Here is an 18,538-nt window from a genome sequence, read left to right as displayed (position 1 = left end):
AGGGAAAAACCTTCACACATGCCACCAGAGCTACCCACTGACCTGTCTGCTCCTAAACCCTTTGCTCTTTATGGTTTTTTAAAGAAAGGACAAAAAAAAAAAACAACCAACAACAACAGAGCAATATAACACAGAGCTATGATTGTTTGAACTTGACATGTGGAAGTAGCTCTGCAGTTCTTTGGAGCTGGACCATTATCTCTAGCTGTAAGGGGTATGTGACAGACTTTGAGAAATGCGTAATGGTATGGAAAGACTTCAGTGTAAGTATTTAGGGAAGTGTCAACAAAAGTGAAGTCGAAGGCTTTCATGGCCAGCATCCATAGTTTTTTGTGGATTTTTCAGGATATGTAGCCATGTTCTAGCAGAGTTTCTTCCTGACGTTTCACCAGCATCTGTGGCTGGCATCTTCAGAGAATGTTTGCCTGGAAAGGACTTGGCTATATATTTTGTGTGACCTGGAAAGGCAGGAGTGATTTGCATGTATATTGTTTGTTGCTAATGGCAGGCCTCAGGGTGTGAAAGTCTGCACAAGAGGATTAATGTCTGCTTGATAGTGCTCATTGTCTGCTGGGAGAGTTCTCATTTGCATTTGTTGAGTCTTTATCTTGCTGTCTTTCAGGACTGGTAGCCAAACCCTTAAAGTAAACAAGGGTTTACTGCATTGCCCACCTTATACTGCCAATCCCAGGAGTGCATTGGATAGAACCATGGCAGTTAAAAGGGGAACCATAATTTCTATAACTACATAGTGTAAAAGGGCTTCTTGGAGGCTTATGCTACACAATCATGCACATAATCCTTGGAACTTCCTTGTTTGTTTTTGAAACCGCTGTACTGGATTCAAATTTACTCATATAGTGAACACATACATCAAAATGGGTGGAACTTAAGTTGTGACTAAGGTCCAAAACACACTGCAGAACTAATCCAGTTTGAGACCTCTTTAACTGCCCTGGCTCAGTCGTAGGGAACCTTGGGAATTGTAAGTTTATTGTGGCACCAGAACTCTCTGACAGAGAAGGCTAATGTTTCACAAAACTACAGTTCCCAGAATTCCCTAGCATTGAACCAGGGCAGTTAAAGTGGTCTCAAACTAGATTATTTCTACAGTGTGTTTTGGACCTAAGTGAAGTTTCAGTAATTATAGTGTGTTGCCTATAATTATAACTAAGGGTGCAGCCACACTACAGAATTAAGGTACACCACTTTAACGGCATTGACTCTGTGGGATCCTGGGATTTGTAGTTTGGTGACATATTCCACCTGGTTTGGGAGAGAGCTCTGGCGCCTCACCAAATTACAAATCCCAAGATTCCACAGGATAGAGTCATCACTGTCAAAATGGTGTCAACACGCTTTAGTTCTACAGTCCGACTCATCTTTAAATAGGGAATGAAGGAAGTTGGAGAGTTGGAGGTTTTATATTATGCAGCAATAAGAAAAAAGAACATTACTCAGTAACCTTAATGTTTCTTGGTGATGCCTGAAGCCGGTCTAAAGATACATAGATACCCTTCTTGTGTCAGTAAAAACCTTTTCTGTTTTGGTACCTCATATCTGCATCCTCAATCTGGATTTAGTACATTGTCTCCGGAATGGACTGGTTACTAGTTCTACATTGTCCTGCTAGTAACTAGTGCAGTGCCAACAAATTCTCTCTTCCTTGATTATTCTCATTCAGTTTGGTAGGGAAAAATGTTCCTTTGCAAAATAATTTCAAAGGAATAAACACCAGAGGAATTCTAATGGATGATGTTCAGAATCCATGTGCTTACCTGACAAGGTGGCTGAAGGCATGTGCATGTGAATGTCTCACCTCTATGGTGCCAAGCAGCTTCTCACACTTGACTTAAGTCATAAGGTGATTTCCTCCCCTAGGTTTCTCCAGATCTGGATGTGATCTGAGTTCTTGTAGAGTCAGGGAACCTGTAGACTGATGAGGAAATGTTTATTTGAAAGAAAAGATAAATACAGCATCCTTGGCTGCCTTGCAGTATTATGGTAAGCTCAGTGATATCACCAAAGAAATTGCAAAGGCCCCTGAGAAGGAATTTAAAAAGAGAGACTTTTTCGAAGAAGAACAGAACTTGTGGAAAACTGGAGGACAGCACTAGGTTCACTTCTTTCCTACAGGGAAAGAGCTGTTTTAGAAGCATATGCAGCTGAGAGAAAACAATATGTACAATGGCATCTATGAAGTGCAACATTTCCACAACCTTGGGGAAAGTACTAAACACTGATATTTTGGCTGAGCTAGAATCCTGATTTTTTTTCCTTGTTGTCCTTTATATGGGACACATAGAAAATGTTTTCCAGATATTCTCCATTCTTTGGTGAATTCTCCCCATTACAGATCCTGAGAATGCTACTGCATAGATGATGTGAGAAACAATGTCTTAACTGCAGCACAATTGCATGTGTAGTGGAAGTGCAAAAAAAAAACCAAACTTGGGTGCAAGGGGAAAAGCAAGCAGTTTTGCAACCTCTAGTAATTAATGGTGAGCGCCACCTCTGTAGGAAAGCTTTTCAACTCGGTGAAATTTAATGAAATAGTCCACCTTACATCCTCATCCCCCTGAACCTAGTTACATCAGTAGTGGGCATACTCCAGAACCTGATTTTTATAATGGCTCAGAAGGCCACACCACATTGTCATGATTCCCATTGAGGGGACTAGAAGTGTATGACTTCTGACACATAGGAACTGGATGTATGTTTACCCGACAAGGTAGTTAAAGATATGTGTAAGTGGGTTACTTCTGATACATTTCTTCCAAAATCTGGGAGAAATAGAATGTTGTTTGGATTTTATGCTCACTGGCAAGTGCCTTGTGTATGATCAGTAGATTTCCAAAACAGCAGAAAACCCCTTCATCATCCCATCTCTTCGAGTCTGTTCAGATCCCAGAAAACCTTGGAAAGACATAAATATTGCCAAAAGCTACACCCTCAGTGGTGAAACATGCTTGCTTATAGGCAGGTTGGCTTATAGGCAACCTCCTAAAACAGTGGTTGCTACCCTACTACATGATCACCACTGGCTTTGCTGACTATGCCTGATGGGAGTTGCAGTCTAAGGAAGGGCCACAAGCTGCCTGCCCTTGCCTTAAAATGACCATCATGCTGGCAGCACCTCACGGTGGCTTGGTTTTGATAGGATGTGCAAAATATAATGCATATGACCACATCCTCATAACTGATTGCAGCAGAAGAATGAAAATAAGTAATAATACTCCCATGTAAAAGTGTTTAGATCGTAGGAATGGTAAACTACCAGTTGCTAAAGTCATTTATTTAACATCTATATGAAGCCGCTGGGTGAGATCATTTGGAGTTATGGAGCTGGGTGTTATCAGTACGCTGATGACACCCAAATCCATTTCTCCATGTCTCGTTCGTCGGCCTTGAATTCTGATGGCGTCTCCTCTCTCAATGAATGTCTTCGGGCAGTAATGGGCTGGATGAGGAAAAACAGATTGAGATTGAATCCAGACAAAACGGAAGTGCTCACGGTAACGGCCCCGAAACCAAGAACTGGGTTGCAACCTCCAGTCCTGGATGGGGTCACACTCTCCGTCAAGGACTGTGTTCGCAGTCTGGGGGTGCTCCTTGACTCATTGCTCCTGATGTCGAACCAGGTAAATGCGACAGTCAGGAGCGCCTGTTATCAGCTTCGGCTGATACGCCAGCTGCGCCCTTTTCTGGAAGTAAGGGATCTTGAGACTGTTGTGCACACGCTGGTAACCTCATGTCTAGACTTCTGTAATGCGCTCTACATGGGGCTACCCTTGTGCTTGGTCCGGAAACTGCAATTAGTACAGAATATGGCAGCCAGAGTAATTTCTGGAACATCCAGGAAGGACCATATTACACCGGTTCTAAAGTCCCTCCACTGGCTGCCCATTAGCTTCCAGACCCAGTACAGGGTGTTGGTTATTACCTTTAAAGCCCTAAATGGCTTGGGTCTAAACTATCGTCGGGACCCCCTTCTCCCCTATAATCCTCCCCACGCACTCCGCTCCTCTGGGAGAGGCCTACTTCAGCCACAAAAATCTAGGCTTTCGACTACCTCCCAGAGGGCATTTTCCATCGTCGCCCCCAGACTGTGGAACGGCCTGCCGGATGAGATCCGTCTACTTACATCCTTAGACAGCTTTAAAAAGGCTGTTAAGACGGATCTCTTCTGGCAGGCCTTCCCAGAATAGAGAACCCGGCCTTAGAAGAACGTCTGGGAAAGATACTGCTGCTCCCACTGATTGTTTGCGGGTGTGAAGTTGCTGACTTTTTGGTCAGTTTTTAACTTGTATGTTTGTTTGTGTATTTTTTGTTTTGTGCCTTTTTAAATACTGTATTGGATTTAATACTTTTTTAAGGAGGGGAGGGTATTAGGGATTTTATATGTTCTGTATTTTTAACTTTGTTAGCCGCCCCGATTGTTCTCAGAGGGGCGGGATACAAATAAATTTTATTATTATTATTATTATTATTATTATTTATATGGTAGTGAAACAGAAGCTGCAGGAGCTCTCTGTCTTTTGGCTCTTTGCTACTCAGTGAAGACATTTTTATTCTGCAAGGCATTCAATCTTCTTGAATCAGTGGTTGCAATTATTTGATCACTTGATATACAATGATGTTTATGCTACCTGCTGCACTTATCCTGTTTTTTTAAATTTTATTTTAGCACTTATGTGATTTGTCTGGGCATTAGCAGACCTTGAGAAATGCAGCTAGGTGCTTAAAGTGTGATGTGATATGATGAGTATTATGAGATGATGGCTATTCCACCCTGCATTCCCTTGTTTCTTTTTTAAAAGGTACTTACACTGTTCTTGGCTCAGAGTCTATTTTTCCATCTTTCCTTTTGTTTTTTTCTCTACTGCTTCTCTGAACCCACTCACCTAGGGGAAATCAAGATAGGTGTGATTTTGCACCCTGTTTTATTTCAATACAAAATATTGTTTTTTCTTCATCATAGTGGTATCTAAATATAAGACATTTTGAAGTCTCTGTAGTCACCTGAATTTTTGCCTGCACTTCCTCTCCCTTTCTCCTTTCAACTAACCCTGCCCTTTCCCTCCCCTGTGCCCCATTAATTTTGAGGCTGCTATCTTCATTTTTCCCTCCAATGCAATAATGTGACAGATGGTAGAAGGAGAACCAACCTGGCGTAGTGGTTTGAGTGTTGGACTACAACTCTGGAGTTCAATTCCTAGTTCAGCCATGAAATCCACTAGGTGATCTTGGGCAAGTCACATGCTCTCAGCCTCAGGGGAAGTCAATGGCAAACCTCCTCTGAACAAATCTAGTCATGAAACCCCATGATGGATTCATCTGAGGGTCACCATAAGTCAGAAACAACTTGAAGGCACACGACAGTAACAGAAAGAGACAGAAATTTAAAAAAAATCAAAAGTAGTGATAGCCAGTCTGTAAAAACCATAGATGCCCCACATGAAAAATAACTAACAAGATGGTTTCAGTTAGCAGACCTCCAGGATAGACACCTGGTAGGGAAAAAAAAGCAAAGTATCATATATGGTTAAGAGTTCAGGCTAAAACCAGGACGTGCAAGAAAAATACAGGTAAATGGCAAGGTATCTTTGTAGCATAGTGAAATAGCCCAAATCCTTTTAAACAAACCTGCAAGACCACTTGGCCAATTCACATGTCATCACAGCATAGCTAAACATAAAATATCAAAGAAAAGAAAATTCAACATCTCTTTGCTGGTGACAGCAAGAAATGTGAAGACTTGGAGCTAGAACTCCAAAAGGTGTTGAAAAATAAATAAATAGAAAGGTGTGTTTATCATTACTAGTTTGTTCAGTAGCAGCAAAGATCACATCTGAACATTCACCAGAACTCAAAATGGAAAAAGAAAGGAGAGGACAGGGAGGAGTGAGTTGCCTAGATTGATTGGGAACAACATGTAGCTAGTGGGAATCCATAACCCTACCCCACTTCAAACACAAAAAGAGGGAGAGTGCCCTGGCCTCCAACAAATACTCTGACCAGATCAGTTCTGGACCGAATACCACAGGCAATAATGGAAAGCACAGAAGGACACCAGGTGGATTGTTTGGATCACATCAATGTAATTGGCACAGTGCCATGGCCAATATGTTTAAACAATGTTTAAAGCCTGTCTTGATTTCTTTTTACTTTCTTGTTGGATTAATTGATTCTGAAATGTGAGGCTGGATAGAAAAAAAATTTCTTAATTTTTTTCCTGTTCCCATCTAATACATTGTATAGATGGAAGCTCATTGTTTGGTCCCAATTGTTAGACCCATGGTTAGACCCATGCAATAAATTGTTGAATGATGAGTCAATTCATACATTAATTTAGTGTTAGCTATGGCCTCCCCTAGTCAAAAATAAAAGAGGATTTAAGATGTAGTGTATCTCCATGTCACATGTTCTACCTGTAAGCATGACACCAATTTTTACCTGTAAGACATACACAGTCATGGGGCCAACCAACTATGGTTTGTTTGAAAATATTCAACCACACAAAAATTCCAAAAGGCAAACCTTGATTTTGCAGTTTTTATATAAGGGACACACCAGTTTACTACTGCATTGTATATAATGGGACTTGAGCATCCATGGATTCTGGTATCCATGGGGGTCCTGGAACCAAGACCCAGTGGATATCAAACACCCACTGTAATCCCTTAATTTATACGTCAGTAATGTTTACCAGGCTTGCCTTCAACTGCATGTTGTAAAATTTCATTAGTAAATTTAAATAATGTGGTGCTTCTGGGACATAAGTTGGAAATGGAACAAAATATTACAGTGTGTTCTGCCCATTCCCCTTCGCAAGAAAGGTCCAGTTCCTGCCTCCAGAGACCTAGAATAAGAAGGATGAATATTTCATTGATTGTGGGGGTGGAGTGAAATCCCTCCTTGAAAGAGGGAAGTTGTCCCTTTTCCTTTTCCTTGCTCTTGAAACATTATTGTATAATATGAGTCCATCTTTCAAAAAAAATTCTCATTGCATTTATCTCCTCAAACGTAATCTCCTCTCACAAGCATGCTCCCTGTAAAACTGTGTGGCATGTCAGCATCAGCAGGTCAGTTTACTGTATCAGAATGGTGTGAATTATTATAGATTTTCTTACCTGTGTAGAAGGAGTGGTGAAGCTTCGGTTCTGCAAATTTTGTTGGATTACAATTCCCATCATAGCTCATCATTTGCCATAGTGGTGTGGGCTGATGGAGCATGTCCAAAGGAGAGCAACTAAAATGGTGAAGGGTCTAGAAAGCATGCTCTATGAGGAACGACTTAGGGAGCTGGGGATGTTCAGCTTGGAGAAGAAAAGGTTAAGAGGTGATATGATAGCCCTGTTTAAATATTTGAAGGGATGTCATATTGAGAAGGGAGCAAGCTTGTTTTCTGCTGCTCCAGAGACTAGGACCCGGAACAATGGATGCAAGGTGCAGGAAAAGAGATTCCACCTCAACATTAGGAGGAACTTCCTGACAGTAAGAGCTGTCTGACAGTGGAACAGAATGTAGTGGAATCTCCCTCCTTGGAAGTCTTTAAACAGAAGCTGGATGGCCATTTGTCGGGGATGCTTTGATTTGGATTTCCTGCGTGGCAGTGGGTTGGACTGGATGGCCCTTACAGTCTCTTCCAACTCTATTATTCTGTGATTCTATGATGGGAATTCAGAATTCCAAGAACTTTGGAAGGAGCCACACATCATTCATTCATACACTCTAAAGCAGGGGTAGGCAACCTTTTTGAGCCGGGGGCCGGGTTGCTGTCCCTCAGACAACTGGGGGGCCGAAGCCAAAAAATAAATAATTAAATATTTTTTTTTAATTAAATAAATAAATAAACCGGGACAAATGTAGGACAAAACTTTCAAATGGAGGACACTTTTTTTAAATGAAGGACACGTGAAAAAAATGCTGCTTTTTTAAAAAAATGTTAATATAAATGCATGTTTCTGAGGTTTCTATAAACAATTGCCCCCCTTGTCTGCCGCTTGCCCCCCCTTGCCCACCTCCTCCTGATAGGCCAAAGGCCCCACGCCCTCATGCGAGAGGCCAAGGGCTCCGGCGGCAATCGGCGGCAGGACCGGGCTGGGGCCAGTCCCAAGGCCTTGCCGGGCCGCATCCGGCCCGCGGGCCGTAGTTTGCCTACCCCTGCTCTAAAGGCTCTACTGCTGTCAACATTATGCCAATCCTGGAACCTCATGCCTCCTTGTTGAGTTTTTAAATGTCACCTTCCCTTTGCTGTGCAGTTCTGTGTATTTAGAGTGTGAGACAGAAACTGTTCCTTTAGTGTTAGATGGCCTTACTTTCATTTATAAGGATATAGGCACATAGTCACCAGAATTTATTTTAAGTGATATTTGATGGTATAATTATTTTTACCCTCAGGTATGTTAGTGAGCATATATAAGGCCATAATAGTTGTAATAGTGTGCTACAACTCCATCCCTTATATGAATTAATATGCTGGCTATATCAATAACTTAATCATTTGGAACATTGTAATCTCCTAGCCATATACTGTGAGCTATCTGGTCCTTTATAAGCCCTACTCCACATTGGCTGTGCTCAATTCATTGTGTGACTTTAAAAAAGATTTAAGATGTAGGTGTATATTCTTGCAGTCAGTAACTCTCCATCGGCCCAGTACAACACAAAACTCTAGCGCTGTTTAGGTGTTTGAAACGTAGCTAAGAGTAACAATTTTTTTATGAATTGATTTAATTTGTTTAACTTGTGAGGGGGAGAGTACTTTAACCCGCCACCCCAGTGGAGGATTAATCTCCATAATCTCTATGGAAATTATCAAATGGGGAATGAAATGTCCTTGTTCCATCCTTTTCCCATTCTCATAGTACGATCGCGAGAAAATTTTCATACGACGTCACGCTTATCTGGACATTATCCCATCCAGAAAGCACAATTTACCACAATTGTGCGACAGACTTCCACACAACAACATGCATAATTGTCCTGTTATTGTCCTGTCATTGAAGCAGCATTGCCTAGCATTTTGCATTAACGGGAGTGTTAATGCAATGCTGCTTCAATGCTGGGACAATAGTGCTGCAGTCTGAAAGCCTTTTGCAGGATCACAGTCAAAGACGGGATAAGGACGGGGTAGTGATGATCTGAAGAGGAAAAATCAGGATTCCCTCTTGCATGGAGAACCTCCATGTATAGGGAAACGAGGTGTGAAGAATCCTTACAAATTTTCTCGTCTTTGAGAAATCTTTATCTTGATGCATTGCTCCCCATGTGAGTGACAGAATTGAAGAGGGAAGGACAGGTCCTCCCTTCCCATGTGTTTACTGTCAATGTGTCCCTTCATAGGGCTTAAGTTTTTTTCTGGAATCTACATGTCTTTTTCTAGATTTGCCATGTTGAGTCTGATTTCAGACATACAGTGGAAGCTTTTGTTGGATCTTTAACAAGAATAGACAATTCATTTCTCCATGTATCAGTGCAGAAACAGCTGAGAAAATACAACTGTGCTCACCAGTCTAGTTTTCTGTTGTGCTTTGATCTTGTTGACTTAACAGTGACTTCATTTCCTTGATGTCAAAAGTAGGAGGATGCTGATAATGCGAACAGACTTAGAAAAGTAGCTTTCTAATGTATTTGTACTAAATGCAGATAAATTATATTCTGAACTTGTATCAAAATGGTCAGTGTATGTCCTATTGCTGTCACAATTCATACTGAGTTCTCATAGCACAGTTGCTTGACACATACATTTAGCTGCAAAATGGAGTATTGTGATGGGTTTTGTACTACTGAAAACCAAGCACTTTTGAACAGGATGAATTAGGTCAAGAAACCATAAATGAAAGGTTGCCAATGTAAAAAGGAGTAGGTTACTTTACTATTAAGATCCTAAATCCAATGGTTAGTCCTGATTAGAGTAGGCCCATAGGCTCCATGTGAACTTGGTGAGTCCACACTTAAGTTTAATGAATTCAGTGGGTCTACTCTATCTTGTACTAACACTTAAATTTAGGCTAGTAGTTAATTGGTTTTAGGACTGTGGATATTGAGAGTATAAATAGGGACCTATGTTGCTACTACAACCTCTAGATACATTATGCACTTTGTATTAAATGGATAATTTTACTCTAAAAAAGACAACAATTCTCCATTCTACATTTACACCAAATTTTCCTTGGCTTAATAAATCTTTATGCTCTTTTAAATGTACTAAGGGTTGCTACAGTAATCTGGAATTAAAATAACATGTAAGTAGAATTTCAAGACCATTTGTATAAATTTGATCTCAAGAATATTCAATAGTACTTTCTCGTGGCTAAGTAGACAAAACCTTGAAGTTCTTGGGTACTATAATAGTTAACACCTGTTTCAACTTTCTGCTGTTAGTTTTGGATAGAATCTTTGCAGCCCCATATTGGCTGAAAATGAGAAGTGTATGAAATGCAATATTGCAAGATAACTATGGAAACCACAGGAGTAAATCTGAAAATATGAATTGTTTGACATATACGTTTGGAGTGAAATAGATACAGTTTTCAGCACACCTGTAGTTTATATAGAATAGACTGCTTTCTTAGGAATGGTCTGCTAGTCTTTACAAATAGTATAACAGAAAAATGCACAGTCTGTTAAACTAGAGACGTTAACAGGAGACTGTGTGTTTTAATAATGGGAGAAAAGGACTTGCTGTCATCAGATTAGGCCAGGGATCCTCAGTATTTTAATTTCTGTGATACATTCTGTTCAACTAAGCAAGAATCCAAAGGTACATTTTGTTACACAAATCAGCCTCTTCGGTGGTTTTCAGATTTTATCATAACTAGCATAGTCGAGTAGTGAAGCGTTATTGAAGTCGAGTAGTAAAGAGTTATTTCAGACTATTCAATGTTCCACATGTTACGGAAATCGAGAAAGAGATGCAGTACAAGAAGGGTCCAATGTTTCCATGCCTCAAAGGATAATGGCCATTTTCTTATGAGCAAAGTGCCTAGCAAAATTTGTAGTATTTCTAAATTAAAATATAGAAATATTTGCCAGAAAGCAAATAAAACTTACTGGGTTTGTTTGTTTGTTTGTTTGTTTGTTTGTTTTTTGCTGGGGGGCATGTACTGTAAAACCTGTTTTATGACTTTCCTTGGTTTAGTCAGGGCTGGCAGTTTGTTTGCTGTAAAGGGCATGAAACCAGTATAGAAAAGCTGTGGTTGTGATCTAATAAACATATATATCAGAGAAATAAATGTGCAGCATGGATAGCAAACCTCATAAATCATGTCTCTTTTGAGAATGGCATGAATAGTTCTTCTTGATTGTCATTACATTTCCTCAGAGTTATCTGTTGGGTCTGGTTTGGATGTTCAAAGGTCTTTTGCAGTATGGCCCATGAGAAGAAAGTAAAGATCACTCACTTGTGACCATTTGAGTTAGGCATTGCAAATAAAATTATGCATATCTACGTCAACTAGATACTGTCAGTAGTACAGATCTTGATGTGATGTTGGCTTCTGTCTATCTAAATTTGATAATTATCATTGTGTATAGCCTGTGGATAGGGACAGAATTCTTGAAGAAACTCATCATGTGTATAGAGTTTATCACACTAAGGAGATCCCGCTGAAAAATGGGATTTAAACTAGATTTGAATTTTTTTAAAAACCCCGCAAATGCAGGAAGTTTATCACACATAAGGACTGCCAAAGTGAAATAATGCAAAATTAAACTAGAAGCAAAGCAGAGAAAAATTGCAGCTTTTTACTTTCAGGAAGTTCTGAAAGTAAAAAGCTGCCATTTTTCTCTGCTTTGCCTCCGTTTTAACTTTGCATTATTTCACTTTAACAGCAACATCATGGGATAAACTTCCCATATTTGTGGGTTTTTTTAAATTTAAATCTACTTTAAATCCCATTTTTCAGCGGGATCTCCCTAGTGTGATAAACTCCTATATGAAGTCGAAGGCTTTTATGGCAGGCATCCATAGGTTTTTTGTGTGTTTTTCAGGCTATGTGGCCACATATCACCTTGTGTGTGTTTGGCTCTTTCCCTTCTTGGCTTCTGATGGGGGGAAGCACTAGCTAAGGAAGAAAAGAGTAGTAGAGAAATGACTCCTTGCAATGAAGTATGGTTTTTCTTATAAGAGGGTAATGAGTCCTCAAACAAAGGAAATCTCTCCTGGTTTTTGTCGGTAATGAATCCTCAAACAAACGAAATGTCTCCTGGTTTTCAACCATTTTCCAATATTCTGTTCTTAAACAAGATGCTGAATAATCTAGATGAATGAGATTATTTGGCTAGTTACAGGATAATATTACATTGCCTTCTTCATGAGAGACCTATATTAGGAAATAGACAGAGTGTGTATCCCTGTTCTACTTCATATGTTGTCAGCTTTCAGTACTATCAAGGCATATCTGTCTTGGGATGGGACATAGGGGCATTATTTTACTCTAGCAGCCATCCCTCTTGGTATGTCTTTTCCAGAAGGTTGTCCTGGGCATGCCTGTTTGATGCTGTGACTACTAGCCTGTGGTGTTCCTCGGGGCTCCATTTTGTTCCCATGTTATTTAACATACCATTAAAACAGCTGGAAGATGTTGTTGGGAGTTTTGGTTTAAAGTGATTGGATGAGGATGAAAAAGTTCTGTTTAATTAGTATTATAAATTGAAGTTTAATCCAAGCAAGATGTAACTGCTTCCAGCCATTTGAAAACCAAATCAATGTATTCAGTCTGTGCTAAGTGCGGTTACTGTATGCTTCTCTTCAAAATTTAAGCTTACAGTTTGGGTAATATTAAAGGGAAGGAAGAAAGGATGAAATTTCCACCATTGTTTTTATATCCACAGAGGGGAAAATAATTGAATTGAGTTTGTTACAAAACATACATAATTGTAAGTTCAACATTCTTGAATCCATATTTTAGTACCTGTACTGTTTTGAAAAAGAGAAAGTTCTTTTTAAAAATGAAAACACAGTTCAACATTTTACTGTAAAAAAGGCAGAATTTTGAATTGAAAATGGATGCAAAGTCTCATGCAAAATGGCCAGTCTTTTGATGATCCTCTGCTGAAACTGTCAGCCTACCATTTCTATTCCTTTCTGCCTTCTCTTCCTCCTCCTCCTCCTTAAAAATAGAGCTTTATGTTTATCATTAAATGTTTAGCTGCATTTTGAGTTGCCTCATATCTGTCCCACAAGGCAAAAACAAACCCGCCAAATCATTTTGTGATGAAATTGTGCAGACAGTCGGTTTGGCAATTTTTTCTCAAGACATAATTCCCAGTAAATATGGACCAAAGAACTCATTTCAATTTAGTCAATACTTAATGGTGAACAGTCTAGTACAGGTGAAGTTCTTCTGAAGAGATTCTCAGCTGCATTTTTTAAATCTTGCTAGTCAGCTAGATTTTTGGTTTTCATCTTTTATAGTGAGGATAGTAAACTTTGGAGAGCTTTGGGAGAGTTTGGGAAATTCTCAGGTACTCTGCTGTTCACAGTCTCAATAGCAGTGTTTAGAAAATTCAGATATTTATCCAATACTATGAAAGTTTGCTTATCCCCAATAAATCTTAAATGCTTGGAACTGGCAGTGGAACATAAGAGCTTTATTTTTAAAAAATAGCCCTGTATCCTTAGTATGTATAGCAGAGGTTTCAAGGTTAGTATAGTATTCACTGGACTTGTTTTTCTCGTGTGAAAAGCTAGATATTGCTTGCTTATCATTAGTATGATCAATAACTAAGAATGACAACCATGGCTTTTTAAATGAAGCATGTTGAATTATGTTTAATCTCAAACTGAAATATCAAAGGGAGCATTTAACAAATAAAAAGTCTGTGGCTGAATAAAGTCAGTAAGTTTTATGAGTGATAAGAAACTGATTACTTACAAATATGCAGACACACTTGGTTTATTCATTGAAGGAAGTTCAAAGGCTACATATAGTACTTTAGCTGTGATTAAATCTAGCCCTAGACTCAGACCCAGAGAACCACACAACTGATTCTTAGTGCACATGATAGTTTTATTGAACCAAATTTATTGAACAGACCCTCTCCCTAGTAAGCCATTGATGAGTGAACATTAATGAACAGGCATTAAAGGCAGATTGTCATATTGCAAGGTGATTGTGATTGTCTGTTCAAAATAATAATAGTACAATACCAGTGGACATGCCCAGGTGTTTAGCATTGCCTAAAGTATCTCTTTGACTCCCAACCCAGTGTTTGAGATGTTTAAAAAATGAGCAACAAAAAGTGTGGACTGCCTGGTCAACTCTTAATAGCGACGTAGTCAACTTGAGCCAACATGACATAGTTGTTTGAGTGTTGGACTATAGAATCATAGATTTGGAAGAGACCGCAAGGGTCATCCAGTCCAACCCCCTGCCCTTCAGGAAATCTAAATCAAAGCATCCCCGACAGATGGCCATCCAGCCTTTCAAATGTTGTGGGACTATCACATAGCATTCCTCAGCACTGGCTATCCTGGCTGGAGCCGCTGGGTAATTGGAATCACATCAAGACTATTTACACTTTAATTGCATTATTCTAATGCTATTTAGCAAGAACGATACAATGGCAAAATTGCAACACTTTCACACGGTGTTGCAATAATGGGGCATTAATGATTCACAGAGGTAAAATAACGCTTTTACATTCTGCATGTTGAAAGAAGAGCTTGTGATCAGAGAGAAAAATGTGTATTCTCTCACTGCTAAGGAATTCTCCTGTGACTCACAAGTGTGACACAGAATTCTGCCAAATGGCAAACTGGTGGACTGAGGGATTCAGTTTATTTCCAGAAGGTTTAATGATGTATTCTCAGTGGCATTATTGAAATATGATTGCCTTTCACACATTCACGATATCACTAATGAAGTGCTATTGGCAAGCCATTAACAGCTTTTTGTTGTTAATGAGAAGTTGCACTAACATAATAGTTTGATGATGGGACAAATACAATATGTGTACAAAGTCATGTGAAAATCTTCCTGCGAGCACACAAACATGGCAAGAGCATAGCACGTTTTTCCCATTTCTTATCCCTGTGCAATATCTTGTGCTCTTGATCCTGCAAAATGAAATTGATCTGAAAGTGCAGACTTCTTCCACTTAAATTACAAGTATTGAAATATGTGTTAAGCAACCAAAGTCTTGTTGTATATTGTCTCATCTTTCATTATTTGCATGAATTATGCACAATTCATATACACATATGCGAAAATAATTCCTTTGTAATGTCTCTTCCATTTTAGATAATACTGTTGTTGATCCCTGATTTTGCAAAGGAAATTTCAAACATAATGGATTGAAAGCATCATTGCAATCCTGATTAATAAATAGTGCCCTCTGTGCCTTTTGTGGGAGAGCTAGTTGATGATATTCCTTAATCTGAGATATGGAAGTACTTCAGGGACGATGCTGCACATTAGGAGGGGCATTATGTACATTTATTTAATTATGTCCTTTTTTATTTTCAGCTGCTGCAGAAGGAAAAGGCAAAAGTGGAGAAGACTTTTTCCAGAAGGTAAGAAATAGTGCACTCGTTACTGTCTGCACTAGTTATTATGGGTTAACTTTTGAAAGAATTGTGCCTGGAGTATGATCTGGGTGAGAGCCAGCATGGTGTAGTGAAGACCTGATTAACTTGACAGTAGGTAGGGGCCAAAATTAAAACAGGTTAAACTTCTTTGGGCTGCAGATAGGTTTTAATGAAATATTAATTGATACTATTAATTAGAATTAATTAATATTAATTCCATTCTCATCCTCCTCTGCCCAACCCTCTCCTCAGGAGAAAGGCAAGTGGTAGAGGAGCTTTGCCTGTCCTCCTCCTCCTGGACTTATCCTCAGGAGAAGGCCAAGTGATGGAGGAGTCTTGAGGGTTAAGCGTTTGCCCCTCTTCCTTCTCTGCTGCCCGGCCTTCTCAGAAGAAAGCCAAGCAAATGAGGAGCCTTGCAGGGTGAGCATTTGTCCTTCCTCCTCCTCCTCCCCCCCCCCCCATCCTTCACTTTGGGAGAAAGAGGGGCAGTGGAGATGCCTTGAGGGGCAAGTGTTTGCCCATGCTCCTGCTGCTCCTCCTCAGGGGAAAGCCAAAAAGTAGAGGAGCCTTGCAGAGTAAGCGTTCACCTGTCCTCTTCCTCTTCTTCTCTGCTCGTCCTTCTCAGGAAAAAAACAGGTGGCGGAGGAGCCTTATAGGGCAAGCATTTACTCTTCCTCCGCAGACCGCAGGGCACTCTCCTCAGGAGGAGGCCAAGCAGTGGAGGAGTCTTTAAGTTGTTCCACATCCTCACAGGCTGCCCAGAATGCTTTGGCAGGCAGCTTGCAGCCCCTGGACCATATGTTGTGCAGGCCTGATGTAGTGGCTAGGACTCTGAAAGTCCAGGATTCAAATCTTCATGATATCTGGGCCTCAGAGGAAGCCAATGGCAACCACACTGTGGACAAATCTTTCCAAGGTCATCTTATGTCAGAAATTACTTGGAGACACACAACAACAGTAGCAATGATCCAGTCAGTCAGTTTATAGTGCCTCCTTCTGTGCTGTACTAACAAGTGTTAGCTATGGTCCTACTGCCATTGTCTCTGAGAGGTCTTTTACCAGTATCCCCCACTCCCAAAAAATCTGCTGCTGCCGCCGCCACCCTATAACTGTTTGGCATGTCAGCACATTTAGGCTAGCTCCTCAGCAAAAGTCTGTCAGACATGGGGGACCCTATTGGCAGCACTGCTTCCATGAGCATAGTCTCTTGCCTCACAGGACCATGCAGTCCCACCACTGTGGAAAAGCAGTACCATTTGTGGTTAACATAGCAAGATTTAAATATTCATTAACTTTAAGCAGGTAACAGAAAATACAGACTTGCAGGAGCTTGCATTTTAATGGCATTTGAAAGTGTTTCTGATGAAATTTGGTGAGAAAATCCTTTGAAACACTTTAAACTGTTTTTAGACAGTGAGGTAGTTGCTCATGGCTTACTCATTGTCTTGTTTGTCCAGTTGCTTCCAATCTTTCTTTTTTCTTTTTTAATTCTCATGTGAAATTAAAAAAGCAAATTTTGTGAAAAGGGAAAACTATACAGAACTGGAAAGCAGTAGTAGGAAAAATTATCATGTGGATTCAGGCAACAATGATCATAGCATAACTCACCAGTTTTTCCAGACAGGAAACTTTTTCACAGCGAACACACACTTGGTGGGATTTGTGAAGAAATGAGGAAGAGATCTTTTGGCTACTATGCAATAAACAAATAAGTGGGTTATTATATTCAGCTTTGTCTGTCTTTCGGCATGAGTTTATGTGAGCCAGAGATGTAGAATCAGTGGAACTGTATGCACAGGCACAGGAGTAGATATAGACAACAAGTTTTGAGCATTCAGGAGCAACTTTTGAAAGTTCCCTGTCTGTTTCTCTGCCACTCTCTTATATTCTCATTCTCTCTCTCTCTCTCTCTCTCTCACACACACACACACACACACCATCCATCCCCAATTTTTTCTTTATGCTTTCCTTATTTCTCTTTCTCATGTTCCATCCTCACATATCACATCCATACTTGAGGGTGATTTTGTGGGTGTTTAACAGCTGGGATTGTTTTTAGGCATCTCAATAGATGCCTACTTTACAAAAGAAATAATATACTTCCTGCACAGATTCGCCAAATATTGCCAAATGCAGAAGGCTGGTATGGCTTTCCACACAGATACATGCCCCCTGTGAGTCATAGGGCACATATTGAGCATGGGATGTGACAAAGAGATTCCTCTGGGACAGCCATATGTGCTGGAAGAGGATTGTGCTCTGTGCTATAGCATTGCCACTGGTCACTTACTTTCTTTATTTGAATATTGAAGTAAACATAATAAACCACCAAACTATTATTTATTAGATTTATTACTTAAATGGATGCATACTAATTCTTTTCCCTTTCTGGGGTTGGATAGTTCTCCTCCATTAAAAGGATAAAGTCTTCATTACAAGACCATACAATGCAGAGACACAAAAGAAATCAAAAGCTGTTTTTAACTATGAGTATTTGTATGAATATGAGAAGATGGCTTGAGTACTCGAGAATAACTGCTCAGTCAGACTGTTTTACATTTTACACACAGTTGGGGCTGGGGCAGGGATTCACAAAAACCTGATGACTGTTTCTCCAAGATCTGTGTTGTGTTATACAACAGAGCCAGACTTTTTAATGGCTTCAGTTTAGAGAGTTTTAAAAAACTATTTGCATAGATTTTTCTAGCCAATTTCATGTGTCAGAATGTTGATTAAGTTTAATGTCCAAAACATGATTTAGTTACAATCCTTTGCATTTGTTTGATTTTATAGAACTTAAGCTACATAATATAATGTGCTGAAGTGACTGTAGTGGATGCCTTTGTGAATGCTAAGCAGGGGTGCTGCTTTGCAAGAGCCACTAATTACTCCTTTTGGAGTTAAGTTAAATGCAAATGTTATTAATGTAATGTACTGTGGCCAAATCGGTCTGCTAGAACTGTGAATTAGGTGATTTCCTGGATATGAGAATTGCAACCC

General features: G+C 39.8%; 1 protein-coding gene across 1 annotated transcript in view; it reads left to right on the top strand.

Moving 5' to 3' along the window:
• The window catches only part of LOC149318850 (protein bicaudal C homolog 1-like), a 145,265-nt gene that overhangs the window by 39,893 nt on the left and 86,834 nt on the right, over window positions 1–18,538 (top strand). Inside the window, exon 2 of the mRNA XM_089510569.1 lies at window positions 15,477–15,523. Coding sequence (XP_089366695.1) covers window positions 15,477–15,523 — 47 coding nt within the window. The remainder of the gene's footprint in view (window positions 1–15,476; window positions 15,524–18,538) is intronic.

This window comes from Sceloporus occidentalis, unplaced genomic scaffold, assembly GCF_023333645.1.
Source record: "Sceloporus occidentalis isolate IW3139 unplaced genomic scaffold, rSceOcc1.0.p SCAF_2, whole genome shotgun sequence".
Taxonomy (NCBI): Eukaryota; Metazoa; Chordata; class Lepidosauria; order Squamata; family Phrynosomatidae; genus Sceloporus; species Sceloporus occidentalis.
This window is presented reverse-complemented; position numbering and strand designations above follow the sequence as displayed.